At 54.9% G+C, this 19533-nt stretch overlaps 1 protein-coding gene across 11 annotated transcripts in view; it reads left to right on the top strand.

Annotated features, from left to right (window-relative positions):
• The first annotated feature begins 746 nt into the window (after positions 1 to 746).
• CPAMD8 (C3 and PZP like alpha-2-macroglobulin domain containing 8) overlaps positions 747 to 19533 on the top strand; it is a 69471-nt gene continuing 50684 nt past the window's right edge. For all 11 annotated transcript variants that reach the window (XR_006607357.1, XR_006607358.1, XM_004761062.3 and 8 more), the window contains exons 1-12: positions 747 to 1039; positions 5143 to 5294; positions 6619 to 6641; positions 8554 to 8719; positions 8800 to 8852; positions 9159 to 9176; positions 9604 to 9658; positions 11465 to 11578; positions 12910 to 12994; positions 14240 to 14348; positions 15694 to 15921; positions 18744 to 18914. Coding sequence is in view for 9 of the 11 variants with exons in the window: in XM_004761062.3 (XP_004761119.1) it covers positions 810 to 1039; positions 5143 to 5294; positions 6619 to 6641; positions 8554 to 8719; positions 8800 to 8852; positions 9159 to 9176; positions 9604 to 9658; positions 11465 to 11578; positions 12910 to 12994; positions 14240 to 14348; positions 15694 to 15921; positions 18744 to 18914 (1404 nt within the window). In the remaining 2 variants the exon portion in view is untranslated. The remainder of the gene's footprint in view (positions 1040 to 5142; positions 5295 to 6618; positions 6642 to 8553; positions 8720 to 8799; positions 8853 to 9158; positions 9177 to 9603; positions 9659 to 11464; positions 11579 to 12909; positions 12995 to 14239; positions 14349 to 15693; positions 15922 to 18743; positions 18915 to 19533) is intronic.

A 19533-nucleotide genomic window follows, 5' to 3' on the forward strand; every position in this document is an offset into this window, starting at 1 on the left:
TTGACCGGCCCGTCTCCCCAGACGGCTCCCCTCCTGACGCCACGTGCACTGCACAGGTCACCGGGCCCTGGCTGGGGTGGGCGCCCTGCCGGGTTGAGCGGGTAGAGGGGTGAAGGCAGCACAGATGCAGCAGCCACCGGGGCGGCGGGGGGCGGGGGGCGGGGGCGGGGCGAGTCCGCAGAGGGGGCCTTGCGGGGGCGACTGGGGAGGCGGCTGGAGAGGAGACAGGGGAGGGCCGGTGAGGCGGCAGCCCGAGAGGAAGTGGGTCCCAGGAGGATGACGACCTGGGCTAAGAGGAGAGCGGAGGCTGGCGGGGAGAAAGAAAGGACAGCTCGGGTCCGAGGAACCTGGAGAACTTGGGCCTGGTTTGGGGGTGGGTCCAGGGTGGGTCAGGCCCGGGCAGGGGGCGGGGTGAATCCGGAGAGAGTCCTCGGAGGCGCCGAGTCCAGAGAAGGGAACGGGGGTGGGTCGGGGTCCGGAAAGGGGGCGGGGCGGGCGGCCTGGCCGGGAGGATGGGAGGGGAGCGGTGCCGGGAGTGGGCGGGGGGAATAGGGGCCGGGTAGGGTCGGAGGAGCCCGGAGGGCGTGGGCAGGGTCTGGGGGTGATCCGCCCAGGGGTCCGGGAAGGGGGCGGGGCGGGCGTCCCGGCTGGGGTTGGGGGAAAGTGCTTGGAGGGGATGAGTCCCGGGAGAAGCGCGGGGCGGGGCGGGCGGGACCGGGACGGGGCGGGGCGGGCCCGGGGACAAGGCGGGTCCGGGGAGGGGGCTGGTCCGGGGCTGCCCCAGCTCGGCCGGCCGCGGAGCTGGGCGCATGGCGCCGAGCGCACGGCGCGGGGGCTGCGAACAAAGGGCCCCCGGCGGCTCAGGGGGCACCGCCGAGCTCGGATCCCGACCCTGGCCCAGCCCCGGCCCGGCCCCCTCCCTGGGCGCGGCACCCCCGCGGAGCCGAAAAATGTGGGGCGCCCTGCTCGTCCCGCTGCTGTGGCGCTTGCTTCTGCTGCTCTCGCCGCGGGACGGCGTGTGCGCTGCGCCCCAGGCCCCGTGAGTTGCTCTGGGCGACGGAGGAGGTTGGCTGTCTTCTCGGGGAGGGGGTCCCGGGGATCCGCGCAGAGAGGTGCAGCGACCTGGCCAAGGCTACATAGCCTCCGCGCGCCGGGCGGGACCTAGAGTCGTGTCCGCTGACTCCCAGGGGTCGGACCGGGAAGGGGGCACTGCGAACCTTCAGAGGTGGCCACACGGAGGTGCAGGGAGTCCCCACAGCTAAGGCTGCGAGGCTAGCGCCTCCTCCTCATTCACCACCTTGGTGTGACGGGGGGGGGCGGGGGGGGCTGTCGTCTTGGGTGGCGATTTCAAGTTGTCCGAGGCGTGGAGGCAAGAGGTGCGTGTCTTGGCTGGGAAACAGGAGAGACCCACCGTTCCGTTTTCTTTGGGAGGGCGTGGTGGCAGGGAGGAAGTGTTTGTTTTGCTTCCACATTTTTCTTGAAGTTTGACTACAGAGCTTCTGGTGAGTTGACACAGTGAGGAGGTGAACTAACTAGCTGCCAGGGAGAATTTCCCATGAGCTGGCTTCACCGGGAATATTTCCAGACCTGCCAAGTTGGGGTGAGCCCTACAAGGCTGTTGGATTCCGGGCGGCCTCCTGGAGCTGCCCAAGCTCAGTAGGGTAGTCCGGCCTTGGCCTTGTTGAGGAGGCTTGTTCAGGAGGCCCTTGCTTAGCAGTTTCCAGAAAACATGCCCACCGTGGGACCAGGTGGGTGGGGTCGCTTTGGGAATCACAGTTTGAAAAGTAAGACCCTCTGCGCTTTAAGCAGTGGGATTTACCTCCCCTGGGCCTTGTGAAATTGGAATCCAGAAAACTTTTGTCCTGATCTTTCCAAGTAGGCATCCTTTAAAATGGAGGTTTTCGTCCAGGTGGGGGGGGGTGGGCTTGTTTCCCTGGTCTCATTGGGCCATTCTAGGGACATTTTTGGTCTAGATCGAGGGGGAGTCAGTGCTGCTGAAATATACAGAGTGGAGGCCAGGGATGCTGCGAAACATCTGGGCATCTGCAGGTCCACCCCCGCCACAAAGCTTGACTGGGCCCTAAATTACAGACCCACCTTATAAAGACCAAATTTAGTTAGAGTCTCTGGGTTGCAGAGTTTCCAACAGTTCTCAAGAGTGTTTGCCTCTGACTAAAGTCATCCTGGGATATTACCTTCTGCCAAGGGAAATGGAATCCTTGTGTTGGGGGAGATGTGCTGGGAAGGGAAGTTGCAAAATTACTAACCTGGGTTTCTAGATTAGCCTGCCTCTAAGCCAGACATAGACCACCCACTAGAGGGATTCCAGTTTAGGAATAGCCCCTATTTCTATAGGATACCCACTTCTGTGACCCTTATGATTAAAAAAAAGAAGATTTTATTTATTTATTTGAGAGAGAGAGCAAGAGAGCGCGCGCGCACGAGCGGGGGGGGAGAGGCAGAGGGAGAGGGAGAAGCAGGCTCCCCACTAAGCAGGAGCCTGATTTGGGGGGCTCCATCTCAGGACCCTGGCATCATGACCTGAGACAAAGGCAGACGCTTAACTGACTGAGGCACCCAGGCGCCCCGACCCATGTGATTTTTGCGTGAGGAATCCCTGACCCCAGAAAGCAACATGGATTTGCACATTATCATAAAACCAGTACTGTCTGGGGCTCCTGGGTGACATGGTCAGTTGGGCATCTGCCTTCGGCTGAGGTCATGATCCCAGAGTCTGGAATTGGGTCCCACATAGGGCTCCCTCCTGCGTGGGGAGTCTGCCTCTCCCTCTGGTTGGTGCCGGGGCCAGCAGACACTACACATCACGGACAAAGCACGGAACGTGCTTGAGGCAGTATGTGTTTCTCCCCACTGTCGCTGAGTGACACCCCATTTGCATGAGAAGCTGAGAGAAGGCATAAGACCCAGGATCAGTATATATTCTGGTCAGTGCTGGATCTGGACAGTGCATTCATGAACCCCAGGGTCACTGCGTGCTCCAGATGTTGCTGTCACATGCCCAGGATGAATGCATGCTCTGTGCATGGCCGAGGCCGGGAGCTGCGCGCAGAAACTCTGTCATTGCGGGTGGTTGTTGGTGCTGGCGTTACCGGTTCCGGTCATTGCTAGATCTGGGCTGCATACCTATAAAACAAGGGTCTTTGCACATTCCCATCGGTGCTGGAGTTACCTAGGAAGTACACGGTATGTCCCGAGGTCCTGGCAGGCTCCGGGCAGTCCTGAAGTAGGGCAGTCCACGTAGAAAACCAGAGTGCGTGAACTTTGGCCACTGTTCAAGCTGGACAGAGCACAGCGGGCTCCCAGGGTCAGTGCTGTGGCTGGACAGTATCCAACAGGAGCCCAGTGTGTCTTCTGAAATGTCAGATTTTTCATGGGTTTTTTTTTTTTTTTTAAAGATTTTATTGATTTATTTTACAGAGATCACAAGTAGGCAGAGAGGCAGGCAGAGAGACAGGGGGTATCAGGCTCCCTGCCAAGCAGAGAGCCCGGTGCGGGGCTCGATCCCAGGACCCTGAGATCATGACCTGAGCCGAAGGCAGAGGCTTAACCACTGAGCCACCCAGGTGCCCCTTTCATGAGGTTTTAATGAAGTCCACTTTATCAATGATTTCTTTGATGGGTTGTCTTTTTGCTATCTCATGCATGAAATGTTTGCCTAACCCCAGCTCCCAAAGCCTTTCTCCTGTTTTCTTCCAGGGTTTTTAGAGTTTTATACTTATTAGATCTCTGACCCAGTTTGAGTTCACCTCAGTGCACAGTGTTCAGTCAGGGTCTAAATTTGTCTGTTTGTGTGGGAATGTCCGGGTGTCCTGGAGAGAATTTTGAGACACGAAAATCTCCCCTACTCTCATTGCCTGGCCTGGCTTCTCTTTCGCCTGTTTCCTTCTGGTGCCTGTAGTTCTCCGCACGGCTGGGTTTTTGCTGCCTTTGCTGTCTGGGCTCTTGGCTCTTTGCTGTTGCACTGTGAGCGGTTTTCGTCGTTAAAGTTGAATAAGACTTTCTGACGATCCATGGAAGGTTGTAGAATACCAGAGGCAGAAGCCCAGGTGGAGAGGACCCGTGCCTTAGGTCAGCTGCCCTAAGGGCACCCCAAAGCTTTCCCTGGTGTGACTGTGGGACCGGTGGCATGTTCCTTCTTCTTCTGGAGCAACACCCTGCCCATCTGGAAAGTAAGAAATTGTTCTCTATCTTCCAGGAGAGGCCCGTCTGGGTGCCACTGTTAACAGAGTTTTCTTGTTTCAGGACATTTCAGGTTCATTTTCAGGGTTTTGTTCGTAAGATTAGTTCTTAAGATTTGATCTTTTTTTTTCTTTTCTTTTTTTTTTTAAGATTTTGTTTATTTATTTGACAGAGAGAGAGAGAGAGAGAGAGATAGATATCACAAGTAGGTAGAGAGGCAGGCAGAGAGAGAGGAGGAAGCAGGCTCCCTGCTAAGCAGAGAGCCCGATGCGGGGCTGGATCCCAGGACCCTGAGACCATGACCTGAGACGAAGGCAGAGGCTTAACCCACTGAGCCACCCAGGCGCCCCTTAAGATTTGTTCTTAAGAATGAATTTAGGTCTTAGATTTGTTCTTAAGAACAAATTTAGTTCTTAGATTTGTTCTTAAGATTAATGCTGCAGGAAGCTCCTTGTTTCTTTCCACTGGGTTTTGGAGTCTGGCTGCCTGGGTTTGAATCCTGGTCTCTTACTGGCTTGGGCACGTGACTTGGCTTTCCAGCGCTTAATCTCTGACTCTGTAAATGGCTTTTTGGCACTTGTCACAGAGTGGCTGTGAGGATGAAGTGGGATCCTGCCAGTTATTCAGGAGAGTGGTTCAGTGTTGGTGTGGCACTCACAAAGGTCCTGTGGCAGAATGCACTGACTACAAAGGCCAGAGGCCAGAACACGGATGTTGGAAGGGGTGTGGTGCTGGATAGATCCAGAAGGGGCTTCAGAGATGAATGAGCTAGCCCCTGGTCACAGGGAGCTCACAGGTCGGTGGGGGATACACAGACACAAAATGACAGTGTCATCACGGTGTGGGCAGGCGTAGGTGGAAGACCACACAGGGAGCACTGTGACGCGGCCAGAGGTGGGTCAGACAGCCTTTGGCCTTCACTGAGGTTTTCCTCTCCTACAGGGCCTACTTGATTGCTGCACCCTCTGTCTTCCGCTCGGGAGTGGAGGAAGTCATCAGTGTGACCATCTTTAATTCCCCCCGGGAAGTCATGGTCCAGGCTCAGCTGGTGGCCCAGGGCGAGGCGGTGGCATGGAGCCAGGGAGCTATCCTGGGTAGGTCCCTGGGGTGCCTGACCAGGGCTTCCTCTCCCTCGGCAAAGTGGTCTTTGGGGCTCAGGCCCCCAGCCAGCTTCTACCCTGCTGTCCTTGGACAGCAGATAACAACAGGGCGGGCCTCCTGGACACAGGTGGTGAGAGCAGAGGGCTGCCTCAGGGCCTGTAGTCCAGCAGGGCAGACACCTGATTCCTCACGAAGAGTGGGATTTGGCCACAGGAGGCACAGAGAGAGAAGTCGGGACTCTAAGGCCAGCAAGTCAGCTCCTATCCCCCAGGGAGAAGAGGGAGAGGCTGGCCTTGAATGGAAACCAGAAGAGGGCTTGGGTAGGCAAGAGTACAGGCCGTCCTGACTCTGGGGCTACCCTAAAACCCACATCAGGTTGGCTTCAGCAACAGTGTCTATGGGCTGTCATAACTAGGAAAGTCCACTGGCATCACTGGCTGTTGATTCCCAGCACCACTTCTGAATGGGACTGTGTCTCCCCCAAGCTGATGGAGTGACAGGTTCACCAGACCAATGAGAAATGTCCCAGCATCCTCTGATTGGCCTAACTTGGGTCATGTGCTCAATCCTGACCCAACCCCTCTGAGCAGGGGAGAGGCCTATGCTGATTGGCCCACTTTGGGTCATGTGCTCAGATCTGAACCAATCACTGTGGTGGGGGAGGGCCTATGTAGATGTGCATAGAGCAGAAGAGAGATGGGTGGAGCCACACCAAACCTCCCGATATGGGATCTGGGCAGGAGACTTTCCTGAGGATTTTGGGGTTTTGCCAGTAAAAAATGGGGAATGGATACTGGGAGGCAAAAACAGTAGATGTTAAATCAAGTCTTAGAGGCTGGAAAGCCAGAGAGGTGTTACTATGGTAAATGATTCAGCTTGGGTCAAGAGAGAGGTGATGGGAAAGCAGTTAGATTACTGGAGGGAGGTCCACTGGGGACCTCAATCTCCTCTTCTTTCTCTTTACCCCCTTCTTGTTCCACTCCCAAAGAGAATTTTCTTTGCTCCCTTCACAGCTTACCTTGGGTTTAGGGCTAGGAATGAAGGGAATTATTAAGTGCGCAGGCTGGCCAACTTTCCCCTGAGTAGCTTGGCTTCGTCTATCCCCTCTGGCCTTCAGGCTCTCACCAGCTTGGAGGAAACCTCTCACTTTTCCCAATCCCAACCCAGCCTAGGCCAGATCAAAATGACCCAGTGTGTGTGTTTGTCCACAGACAATCCCTCTACGTTGAGAAGGCCCCAGTTATATGGCGGCAACTCAGGGAGGCAGGCAAACTCAGCTCCCAATTTAACTGTTTTCATTTAATTTTTATTTTTTAGACAAAGGGACAATCAAACTGAAGGTAAGCTTTGAATTTTTAACAACTTCATGAACCCTACCTTGGCAGTAATTGATTTGGAATGGAATAAGAGAAGTTTCATGTGTGGTGAGAAAAATCATTAACAGTGATGTCAACAGTGAATAACGAAGAAAAAATTGAGAAAGGGAGAAGATTTACTTGTAATCCCATCTCCCCATACTTTTCGCTCTCTCCTGTTTCCCCATAAATCCTCATCCACGTAAAGACATTTCTTTCAAGTTGCAATTAGATGGTAGACCCCTTCGTGCTTCCTGCCATTTTTTCTTAGCGCACTGTGTAAACATGCTTCCATGTGTTGAAATCTCTATAATTGTCATTTGCCTTCTATTGTTAACCACAGCCCATTTCGTCTCTTTTATGTACTAGTTTACTAACCCTTTCCACCTCGTACATGCTTAGATTTTTTCAAAGATTGTTTTCAGGGTTTTGATAACGTAATCCAAACATCGCTAGCATCTCTATGCATAAAGATGACTTAGCATTCTCTTTTGCTGAAGATTTTATCTATCTGTTTGAGAGAGTGGGAGAGAGTGCGTGCATGCCTGAGTGGGGGTGGGGGGAAAGAGGGAGAGCCTGTTGTGGGGCTCGATCCTGGGACTCCAAGATCATGACCTGAGCCAGTGGCAGACGCTTCACCGATTGAGCCATCCAGGCACCCCAAAGATGTCTTAGCATTCTGAAAGCTTGCCTTAGACTGAACACCACAAAAGAAGATTGACCAGGTTAGGAACCAAGCCTCTTCCTTGGTCCTGCTTTGTCTTTGAAGACACAGCAGTGCCCCTTCACAGCACCACCTGTGACATGGTAGAGACCCAATTTCCCACAGCTTCACCGGCATTGAATATTACTACTTTAAAATTATTTTATGAACCAAACCACATCATAGACAATTCTCTGATGTGGGTTTTTAAACTGGAGTCCTTGGATTTCAAGGGGCTCACCAGCCCTGAAATTGTAGGCGTTTTCTGAGTTAGCTGTTCCTTAACTTTTCTCAGACACTCCAAGGAGTCCTGGAATGAATGGGCGACACGGAGAGTCATCCTGAATGACAGCATGTCCTCCCCCAGTGATCCGTACAAAGTCCCAGAAGCGGTTCCTCTCCCCTGCAGGGTGTCCCTAGTGCCTGAGAGCTGTGGGACAGAGGCTTTCCTGCCTTATCGATGATGGGAGAACCTTTTCTCTAAGGCAGCAGCTCTCACCTGGTGGAGAGGTTTGCCTTCTCCCCAGACCGCAGCCCTAGGACATCAGGCAGTGTCTGAAGACCTGTTTGGTTGTCACAACTGGGGAGGGCACCTCGTGGGTGCTGAGCACCCCACAGTGCTCAGGACAGGCCCCATGACCAGGAGAGAGCCAGTCCCAGCTGTCCGTAGTTGGGAAGCCCTTGGTAAGTCCCCTAGAGCTGCCCTTGGAGCAGGTTGGCTTGCTTGCGAATCAGAAAGCAGCGCCGCGCTGGACAGGGGTTAAGATTACGCCGGATCCCTGGCGGCTGCACGTCGGAAGCACTCTTTCCGGGATCAGTGCCGTGGATTTGCAGACCAGACCCAGGAAGGGCTGTATAATTCTAGGAGAGGGAGCCGGGGGGTCTTCAGACTAGATGAGAGACTCCAAGAAAGGTCTTGGGATCCTTAACTCTTAGAATAGCTCCCGATGAGCAGTTCTCAGCTTGGGTAAGGGGGCATTCTGGCCCCTCAGGGAACACTGGCAGTGGCTGGAGACATTTGGTGGTGGTGGGGGGGTCCTACCGGCATCTGGTGGGTGGAGGCCAGGAATGCCGCTCAACACGATGCAATGAGGGGGTGGCCCCACTGCAAAGAATGATCCGGTCCTAAGTGTCCATCGGTGCCAACGTTGAGAAACACTCTGTCGCTCGCAAGGCTCTGTGGTCTGCCTGCAGGTGCCCACGGGCCTCCGGGGCCAGGCCCTCCTGCAGGTGTGGGGCCGCAGCGGGTGGGCGGAGGAGCGCCCCCTCTTCCACAACCAGACCTCCGTGACGGTGGACAGCCGGGGTGCCTCTGTGTTCATCCAGACCGACAAGCCGGTGTACAAGCCGCGACACCGAGGTGGGCTGCTCGCGCGGGAGTGGAGGGGGGAGGGCCAGCCGTGGCCGGGGCTGCCGTGCGATTGTCTCCTTCCTTTGCAGTGCTCATAAGCATCTTCACTGTCACTCCGAACCTGAGGCCCGTCAGCCAGAAGGTGAGATCGGCTTCTCAAACCCTGGGAAACCCTGGGCCTGGAACACACCTGCCCGGGGCCACCTGGCCTGGGGCACTGCCACCAACTGGTCTTCCTTCCCGCACCCAGTCTCCTGCTAATCTCATTCCTTCCAGTTTTGACCTCTGGTCTGGGTTTTGGCCTGTGGCTCTGAGTCCCCTGGGGGACCAGGGGGAGGTCTGTGGGACAGAGGGAGGCTAGAGCACTGGTGGTGGGCGGGTGGCGTGTGCTCGCAGGGCTGGGGACCCGCAGGGGGCCGTGCTCACTGCCTGTCTGTCTGTGTTGCAGCTGGAAGCATACATTCTGGTAAGTGGCCTGTAACCCCCTCTGCTCTGACTCAGGGGCCCGTTTGCCTGCTCTCGGTCTTCCCCCACCGTCTGCTGCCAAGGTAGCCTGTGCCTGTCCCAGCCCCTCACGAGGCTTGGACTAGGTGCATCCCAGGCCCTGGGACTGGGTGCATTACCCTGGGACAGGCTAAGTGCATGTCCGTCTATCTCTGTAGATTTGCACACAGCTCCCTAAAGGAGGAGCAGATCTGGCCCCTTTTGTCCCCATGTCCTCAGACCAGTCCCTTCTGTGCCCCAGCTCTCATTTGCTCCCGTGTACATGGCTCATCTGGGGGGGCATGCCCTCCACGCTTGTCCCACCGTAGAGAGAGGGCTCGGAGCGTGCACACATGTGCCGGGCATATACTGGGTGGCCTGAGTTGACTATGGGGGTTCGTCCCCTGCAGGACCCCAGGGGCTCGAGGATGATGGAGTGGAGACACTTGGAGCCATTCTGCTGTGGTAAGCCTCTTCCCAGCCCCTCCCCTTTCTCCTTTTGCAGTTTTGGGGGCTGCACCTTTGGGTGGCAGACACAGTAAAGCTTCCAGGAGACTAGAATGTGCTCCGGATGCACCCCTTCCCTACAGCATCACACCCCACCCAGGGTTCTCTAGTCCCGGCGTCCGGCTGAGGCTCCTGTGTATAACAGGAGGCCTTTTGGGGAACATCGGGTTTTGTTTGCCGGCACCCCCGTCATCTTCCTCCCACTGAAGATCTTCTGCCCCATCACCCCCTTGGGGGCTCCTGGACCCTGAGTGTCTCTGTGAGTTCAGGGCCACTAGGAGGCAGGTGGATCATGCGGGTTTGTGCGATGTCACACTTCCGGGTCCCCTGGCCCGGCCTTGAACCCTCTTTCTGGTTCTGAGATGCTCAGGTGGGGCTGACAAGCAGGGACAGGGCTTGCGTGCGTGACTGTCCTTCCTGGAGTTCTGAGCCCGGGGCTGCGGGGCCTCTGGTGGAGCCAAGGACAGTACTCTGACTCTCTTGGCGATGCATCCCACATTCTTGCCGGGCACTCAGCCTGCTTTCCCCTTCTCCACCCTCCCCATCGGCCCCTTTCCCTCCCTCTCACTAACTCCTATCTCCTGGGCACCGAAGTAGATGCTGACAAAGGGGGAACTTTCCGCCCAGTGTGGGAAACAGACTTTAAACCACATGATAACATCTGCCGTGATGAGAGCTAGGAAGGAGAAGTACAGACTCAGAGAGGGCAAAATGGAGTTCTTGCCCAGCCTGGGACAGCAGAGGCAATCCTAGAAGGCTGCCTGGAGGAAAAGGCCTTTCCAGCAACGAAGTGGAGAAGGAGCAGACATTAGCGGGGCCAAGTGAGGGGCCAGGGAACGTGTTCTAGAGAAAGGCCCAGCATGCAGGAGGCCCAGTGGATGGCAGGGAGAGTCAGGCTGGGCTCAGGAAGGAGGCCCCACGTGTCAGGAATGCTGATACGAGAAGCAACAGTGAGACCCGAGGGCCTCTCAGGCTCCAGGGAGGTGCATGGACTTGATCTTCAGAACACAGAGGAAGGGAATGAGCAGTCCCCCATTTAAAAAACTTGGAATATGTGTGGACCAGAGGTTCTCAACTGGTGCGATTTTGCTCCCGGGCTGGGGGTGGGTGGTGTCTGGTAATGTTAGCCACGGGCTAATGAGGCCCCATAGAAAATGTATGTTGGTGACAGCCCCCTCCCAAACCTCTTCTGACCATCAAAGGCTCTGAATATGTGAGGGAAGAGACAGTTGGCCAGCATGTTTTCCAATTCCTTAGTGACGGAGAGAAGCGGTGGGGACTGTTGTAGTCTCTGGGTGTTCTCCGGAGTCCTGCTGAGCTGCTCGCACGATGTCCCTGTTGGGGACAGGCACAGCAAGTCCCACTCGGGACTGACAGATCCCCAACTCTTCTCCCAGCATGAAAACAGTTCCTGCGGGGTTCTGACGAATGGACCCAAAGCCAAGGCTTCCTCCTCTCTCTGCCTGAGACTGGTGCATTTCCTGGTGCCCAACGGCAGGGAGAGTGGTGTTTTGTCTCGAAGCCTGTTCGGGATCTGTGCTGGATTTGGGCAGCCGTTAGGGTTCTGCCCCGAGGTCCCAGCATTATATGGGAATATTTGGGGTTGCCATGACTTGTGGGGGAGGAGCTAGAGGCATCGAGTGGGTGTGGGCTCAGTGTCCTGGGATGCACAGGGCAGCCCACAGCCAAGGAGTAGGATCAGGCCTGGCTGACTCTCCGCACACGCTCTTGCCCCAGGATGAACGGCCATCTCTCTGCACACAGGTGTGGCCAACATGACCTTCCCCCTGTCTGACCAGCCGGTGCTGGGAGAGTGGTTCATTTTTGTCGAAATGCAAGGCCACGTGTACAACAAGTCCTTCGAAGTTCAGAAGTATGGTAAGCCAGAGACTCTTAGGGGTTCACCTCTGGGCGAGACCACAGACCCGGCGACGACACTTGATGATGGGAGAGGTCGGCGGCAGCCCCATTCGCTGGACACTTCGTTGTTTCTCTTTTATGAGAATTGTCATAAAACACACATAACAAATTTGGCCAGCTTTGCTATTTGTAAGTCTACAGTTGTGCAGCATTAAGGGCTTTTGGGTTGTTGGGTAGACACACCATCGCCCATTTCCAGAATTTTTGCATCTTCCTAGACTGAAACTCAGTCCCCACTAAACTCCAACTCCCTGCCCCCTCCCCAGCCCTGGGCCAGCCTGCTGGCCTACTTCCTGTTTCTAGGACTCTGACTCGGCCAGGTGCTTCGTGGAAGTGGGACTGTACAGTGTTTGTCCTTTTGCGTCTGGTGTATTTCACTCAGGATGATGTCCTCCAGGTTCATCCGGGTCATAGCCTGGGTCAGAATTCCCTTCCTTTTTATTATTTTTATTGTTTTTTTTTTTTTTAAAGATTTTATTTATTTATTTGACAGAGAGTGTGCACAAGGAGGAGAGCAGCCGGTAGAGGGAGAGGGAGAAGCAGGCTTCCTGCTGAGCAGGGAGCCCAATGCGGGGCTTGATCCTAGGACCCCAGGATCATGGCCTGAACCGAAGGCAGACACTTAACTGACAGAGCCACCCAGGCGCCCCCTTCCCTTCCTTTTTAAGTCCATTTCTTTCAACCTCATCCCAACCCTGTGCACAGATGGGGGAGCTGAGAAGTTGAGAGGCATTTAGGAAATAGCTCAAGTAACAGAAGCTGGGGAGCAAACGGACCAGAGGAGGAAAGGCTGTAGAGGACAGGGATGTTGGTCGCAAGTGACAAGCCCAGTGCAAACTCTGGAAGTAAAAGGAAGGGAATTTATGGCCTTGCGTTGCAAACTCGAAGGACCGGCTTCTTCGCGTTTCCGTGCAGCTTCTGGGTGTCGGTGTCCATCCCTCCTCCCCAAGCTGCCCGGCATGGTCAGATGGCTGGACGTTCCCAGGGCTGAGCACCTCTGGGCCGGCCTGCACTCAGAGCGCGTGGCCTAAAAGTGATGAAATGTGGGACTCTGGGGAGAAAAAGAGTGTGCTTCCTCCCCCTCCAAATAGGAAATAATTGTGGGCCAGCAAAATCCCCAGAAAGCTGCCCGCGATCAACGAAGGATGGGGTTGTGGATTCCTGTGGTGTTGCCTCCGGGTGGCCCTGGGCTGCGGCCTTGCTGGTATCCCTGCCACAGCGACAAGACCTTCTGAGGCCACCCCAGCGGTGCAAGTTGCCTCTCCCACCTCTTCCCTCTCTCCTTTCAGCGCTGCCGAAATTTGAGCTCCTTATTGACCCGCCCCAGTATATCCGGGACCTGGACGCTTGTGAGAAGGGCACTGTGCAGGCCAGGTGAGAAAAAAGTGGTCAGCATGGGCGAGCCCCGCCCCTTGCGGACACGCCCCTCCCCTTGCGGACACGCCCCTCCCCGGACACACCCTCCTGGGGCACGCCCTCCCCCATGGGCCTGCGCTTCCTCCCTCGGACTCATCCCCTTGGTGGGATATCCCCCTCTTCCCACATTGTTTTCCCCCTGGGTGGGGGGGGACACCCGTCTCGCTCCCCTTCCTGTGTCACCCTCTTCCTTGCAAACACCCCCCACAGGGAATGGGGTGACCCGCAAGGGATTTCTTGAAGGGGTTGCCTGTCTCATGACCAGGCTTATCACCAGCTCCAAAGTGAGGGTTGACCAGAGGGCGTCCAGAGACACTGTCCCTTTCTGGGGTCCCCCAGGGAGAGTGCTCCAAGGCCTGTGTTCCCGCTCAGCTCTCTCACCTGGAGCTTGTGGTTGAGGCCGTTCACTTGCCCTCTGCTCCTCCAGCTGTGTGGGTTTCTTTTTTGTTTTTTTTCTTCTTTTAAGTAATCTGTACCCCTAACGTGGGCCTGAGATCAAGAGTGCCCCACTCTATGACCGAGCCATCCAGGTGCCCCTGCCACGTGTGTTTTAAAATCCAAGGATGTTGTCAACTATACTCAAATTAAAAAAAAAAAAAAATCCACACACCTTTTCTATAGTCTAGAAAATATTATCAAAACGGCTGGTGTTATTTTTTTATTCACTGTGATCTGCCGTCTTGCTCCTGGGCCCCTGTAAGCAGGTGTCTCCTCTGCCCAAGGCTTGACAAACATACATTTAAGTCTTACTGGCACCTCTGAAAGGGTAATTTTATTTCCATTCTCTGGGTGACGAAACCAAGCAGTATGATCCCTGATTCGAAGTTGAATTCACCAGAGCACTTAGGCCCAGGCTTCCCTGATGCCCACAGTTGTTCAATCCTCTGCTGTCCTGCTTCAACAAGTGCCAGGCCCAGTGGTGGTCTCACATACCCTCCTGCTCTTGGGTCCAGAGTTCCTCTCTGACCCTTGGTCTCTTTTTCTGTCAATTACAAGTTCCAGTGCAGAGGATTGCAGGTGCCGATGCTGGTCTGTCTGTGCTAACTCTGGGCTGTGGGAAGGGCTGTAAGCTCAGCATGTAGGATGGGGGAAGTATTCTGAGATCAGCTGGTCACATCCCTCAGGGGCTTGGCCTTCCTGAGACTGGCCCCTTCCATCCCCTGCTGCTCCCGTGTGAAATTAACCCCCTTTGTTTTGTTCCAGGTATACCTTTGGAAAACCTGTCTCAGGGACCTTAATGATCAATATGACTGTAAATGGCGTGGGGTACTACAGCCAGGAGGTGGGGCGCCCCGTCCTCAGGACCACAAAGGTGAGGAGCCCCACCTTGGAGGTAGAGTTTACTTAAAATTTTTTTTTTTTCTTAAAAAGGGGTGCCTAGGGGTACCTGGGTGGCACAGTCGGTTGGGCATCTGACTCTTGTTTTTTTTTTTTTTTTTTTTTAAGATTTTATTTATTTACTTGAGAGAGAGACAGTGAGAGAGAGCATGAGCGAGGAGAAGGTCAGAGAGCGAAACAGACTCCCCATGGAGCTGGGAGCCTGATGTGGGACTCCATCCCGGGATTCCGGGATCATAACCTGAGCCGAAGGCAGTCGTCCAACCAACTGAGCCACCCAGGCGTCGCTTGACTCTTGGTTTTGACTCAAGTTGGGATCTTGTGGTCATGGGATTGAGCCCCGCATCAGGCTCTGCACTCAGCCCAGAGTCTGCTTGAGAGGCTCTCTCTCTCTCCCTCTGTTCCTCCTGCTAGTGTGCACATGCTCTCTCTCTGTCTTTCTGAAATAAATAAATAAATCTTTAATAAAATAAAATAAAAAGCGGTGCCTGGCTGGCTCAGTCAATAGAGTAAGCGACTCTTGATTTTGGGCTCGTGAGGTGGAACCCCACGTTGGGCATAACGAAGACTTAAATCTTAAAAAGAAAAGAAAAAGAAGTAGGGACGAAAATCAGAGAAACTGTCTATTATTAACCCAGTTCTAGCCATTTGGGTTTGGTTGTTATGGGGCTGACTTCCTACTAGCTGCTGGACCTCGGGGTCAGATTTCCTTTGCGGCTCGTTGATCATGGGTTGGCCATTTTTCTATATGGTCCTGCCATGGTCTGTTTAGGGGTAACTGAGTTTAGCCATTTGAGAAATTCCCAGACTGTTTTCCCAAGCGGCTGCATGACTTCACAGTCCTGTGTCTGTAGAGCCTAGAGGTCCTCTGCCTCTGTGGCCTCCAGCCCTGGACCCTGTCATCCCTTCCACTGGCGGCGGCCCTTGCCTTGATTCTCTGGCTTACTGAGTAGTGGTCTCCAAAGCGGTTTCTGGAAGGGGCTTGTTTGCCAGGCCTCTGGCTGGGTCCTGAGATAGGGGTCAAATGGGGGCGTTCTGTGCCCTGGGAGTGGGAGTGGAGTGAGTGCGCCAAAGTGGGGAGGGTGACGATTCAAATTCCTGCCCCGCTGCCTGCTGAGGGCCAACATCTTAGTCCCCGGAACATGCTGTATCTCCAGCCAGGGATGCAGTGACCCACGACGCAGGTTGGCCGTGTCCCCGCGTGTCCCCGCAGCCCTCCCACAGCTGGAACGTCCTGCGCTTCACATGGGGTTTTGAGACTCGTGCCTTGAAGCCCTTCCAACCCCAAGTGAGCACATTGTGTGCGCTTCTGCCTCCAGATCCACGGCTCCCAGGACTTTGACATCTGTGTGAAGGACATGATCCCTGCCGATGTCCCCGAACACTTCCGGGGTACCGTCAGCATCTGGGCCACAGTGACCAGTGTGGACGGGAGCCAGCAGGTAGCGTTTGATGCCTCCACCCCCGTCCAGAGGCAGCTGGTGGACGTCCGCTACTCCAAGGACACCAGGAAACAGTTCAAGCCAGGCCTGTCCTACGTGGGGAAGGTAAGCACTGGGGGACAGCGCCCGGTGGGGGGCCATTGGAGCACGCGGGCTCTGCACTGCCTGCCCCCCAGCTCCGCTCAAGGACCACGGTGAAGCCTCTGTGGAGACACAGTGGGTCCACAGTGGGTACACCGCCGAAGACGGGGTCCTTTAATTACACTGTGTAACTTTGGCTTTTGGTGTCCGAGGGCTGCATTGCAGAGAGTGGCAAGAGCCGGTACCCCAGAGTGAGGGACTCTGGACATTTTGCTCTGCCTGAAAGGATATTCTCCAGACCAAGACTTGGCATAGCCATTTATTAAGTCAGTTTCTCGAAGACAGTGCCTTTCTTACTTGGGTTGACCTTTTTTCTGGAGGAACTAGCATCCAAAAGAATGCTCCCCGCCCAAAGCAGATCTTCTGCCCCTGAGACAACTGACTCAGATCCCCGGGGGGAAAGTGACATTCTGAATAGACTCCCATGTCCTACCCACCCACCATGCCATGCTTAGACACCATTAGGTTTTAGGTGACCAGAAACCCAAGATCCTTATCCTAACTGTTGCACTGGGCATTTGTGTCCTGCGGAGGCAAGGCCATTGGCGCCCAGTGTCACCCCAGAGGGAGGGAAGCTGGTGGCACCCCTGACCTCAGCCTTGCCCACTGCCTGCATCTCTGGCCCCTTTTGCCCTCTGTGGGTCACTCACAGGATGACCCACAGAGGGCAACTGGTCTGGTGGTCTGTCCTCATGCTTTGTCCTGCTACTCCTGCTCTGTTCTGAGATCTCCTTCCTCTCTGTGCCCGGATCCCAGTCCCTCCTGTCTGCACACAGAGACACACCCGTGTGCCCCTGGCTTTGAGGGTCCCGGCTCGTAAAGAAGCTAAAGCCCAAAGAGCAGGGTCAGAATGTGCATGAAGAAAGGGCTTGGGCTGTCAGATCAATGAAGGGGAGCATTTCACATACAGCCAGGAGATCCTCCACCATCGGCATTAAAGACCAGAACTGTAAGTGGGGATCATGCAGGCAGAAGCCCCTGTCACTCTGTCACCAAGTATCTAGACAAGCGAGGGACCAATATAGGGTCCTTTGGGGCCCACGGACTATATTTCTTTCACACCATTCCTGTCTTTTTTTCTTTAAACGTTTTATTTATTTGAGAGAGAGGGAGAGCACGCACATGTGCAGAGGGGAGGAGTTGAGGGAGAGGGAAAAGCAGGCTTCCCGCTGAGCGGAGAGCCCAACTGGGGGCTCGATCCCAGAGACCCGGGATCATGACCTGAGCCAAAGGCAGACGCTTCATCCACTGAGCCCCCAAGGCACCCCACCATCCCAGTCTTTGAACCCCTTGTTCTGACTCCCTTAACTGCCTGTCTGAACGAGGTCTGAGCATCACATGGAACGTTCGTAGCATTGCCTGAGCTGTTCCTACCCCGGCGTGGCCCCAGGCCAATGGCCAGCACGTGGTGATTCCTACACTGTGATTTGAACACGGAGACCAGTGGGCTAGAATTCAGAGTGCAGAAATAAATCCACACCCCGGATGGATACTGAGCCCCCAGATGCTCCCCTCACCGAGTGCCTGGGATTCCCTGCTTCTGGTTAGCTGTCTACAGCTTCTCCACACCAGTAGCCTCCAACTGGGACACACCTGAAGCCTTCCCTCTTTCTCGCTCTAAGGCTTTCCCACTTCACCTGCTTTTCAGCCTCAGCCAACACCAGCGGTGTTGGCTGTGACTGTCTTCCTGCAGCAGGCTCCGAGTAAATAGCCTTTACCCATTCTGTGTCAGGTGGTCTTCATTTAATTCCAAATCACGTGGCCCAGGAGGTCCACTTCACCACGTGGCCCCGGGGCTAGCAGCCAGCACATGGTGGCTTCTACCTTGTGACTCATTTGCCAAGTCCAACGTTGTGATGGTCCTCCCACTCCGCCCACCCATCTCTAAGTGATTCAAAGTTCTAGTTCTTCATGTTAGGTCTATGATCCATTTTTAACTTTTGTAGATGGGGTGAGGTAGGGGTTCACTTTCATTCTTTCACATGTGGGTTTCCAGTCGTCCCGGCCCAATTTGTTGAGGAGACTGGATGGTCTCGGCACCCCTGTTGGAAACCAATTTACCATGGATGTGTGGGTTTGTGTCTAGAATCTCGGTTCTGTCCCATTGATCACTATGTCTCTTCTATGCCAATACCATGTTGTCTTGATTATTGTACCTTCCTAGTGAGTTTTGAAAATTGAGACACGGGGGCTCCTGGGTGGCTCAGTCAGTTAAGTGACTGCCTTCAGCTCAGATCATGATCCCGGGGTCCTGGGATGGAGCCCCACATAAGGCTCCCTGCTCGGTGGACAGCTTGCTTCTCCCTCTCTGCCTGCCGCTCTGCCTAGTTGTGATCTCTCTCTCTCTCTGTCAAATAAGTAAATAAAATCTTAAAAAATAAAAAAATACAATTTAAAAAAAGGAGGCGCCTGGGTAGCTCAGTGGGTAAAGCCTCTGCCTTCGGCTCAGGTCATGGTCTCAGGGTCCTGGGATCGAGTCCCGCATCGGGCTCTCTGCTCAGCAAAGAGCCTGCTTCCCCCTCCCTCTCTGCCTGCTTCTCTGCCTACTTGTGGTCTCTCTCTCAAATAAATAAATAAAATCTCAGGGAAAAAAAAGGAGAAAATTGGGACATGTGAGTTCCCTTGGTTCCTCTTTTGCTTGATTATTTTGGTTACCTGGGGACCCGTGCGATTCCCTGTGAGTTTTAGTGTCAGCTTGACTTCTCAGGGGAAGTTGGCTGGGGGATTAGATCAGTTTGGGGAGCAGAGCTGCTTTGACCGTGTTGAATCTTTGGTGACCCTTCCAGGTGGAGCTGTCCTACCCAGATGGCAGCCCAGCCGAGGGGGTGACGGTCCAAATCAGAGCAGAGCTGACACCAAAGGACAACATCTACACCGTTGAATCTGTGTCCCGGGGAGGTCTGGTGGGGTTTGAAATCCCCTTTATCCCCATGTCAGCGCAACACGTGTGGCTGGAGGTGGGTGAGTTGCTTGGACCTGTGTCATTCAGCCACTAGACACAGCCTTGGTGCGTTCCCCAGTCCATGCTTGGGCACCATCTTGGTGGACCTGTGGCCTACAGTTGCCCTGAGGGAGTTTACAGCCTTTGAGGGGAGTCTGGAGGATGGATAATCAGCCCATCCCAGGGCAAGACGGGAGGTCAAGGACAGGTGAGTGCTCCTGGCTCTGTCATGCTGAAGGTGGCTGGATCTCATCCTGTGGACTCCTGACCTTGAGCCTGGAGGGTCATCCAGGCTGCTCCTGGGAGGGTGGGATGGCATGCAGAAGCCAGAGGCCAGGCTGAGTCCTTTGGGAAGTTTTGGAGGAGGAGGGAGCTGGCAGGGTGCCCCTGACCTCACCAGGGTACTTGGGATTTACTCAGAAGGCAGCATCAGGGGGACAGAGTGATCTGACTTTGAATACCCAGTGGTTGCTCTGGTAACCATCCTGGGAGGGTACCTGGGAGTAGCACAGGTAGGCGGACAGGACACAATGACAGAGAGGCCACCAAGCCTGGAGCTGTGAAGGTAGAATGGGCAGAACAGGAGGTCGCATTGTCAGGGGAGGGAGGAGCAGGAGTGCTAGAAGATGGTGTCC

This window comes from Mustela putorius, unplaced genomic scaffold (assembly GCF_011764305.1).
Source record: "Mustela putorius furo isolate JIRA1106 unplaced genomic scaffold, ASM1176430v1.1 tig00000095_pilon_pilon_pilon, whole genome shotgun sequence".
In the NCBI taxonomy this organism is placed as follows: domain Eukaryota; kingdom Metazoa; phylum Chordata; class Mammalia; order Carnivora; family Mustelidae; genus Mustela; species Mustela putorius.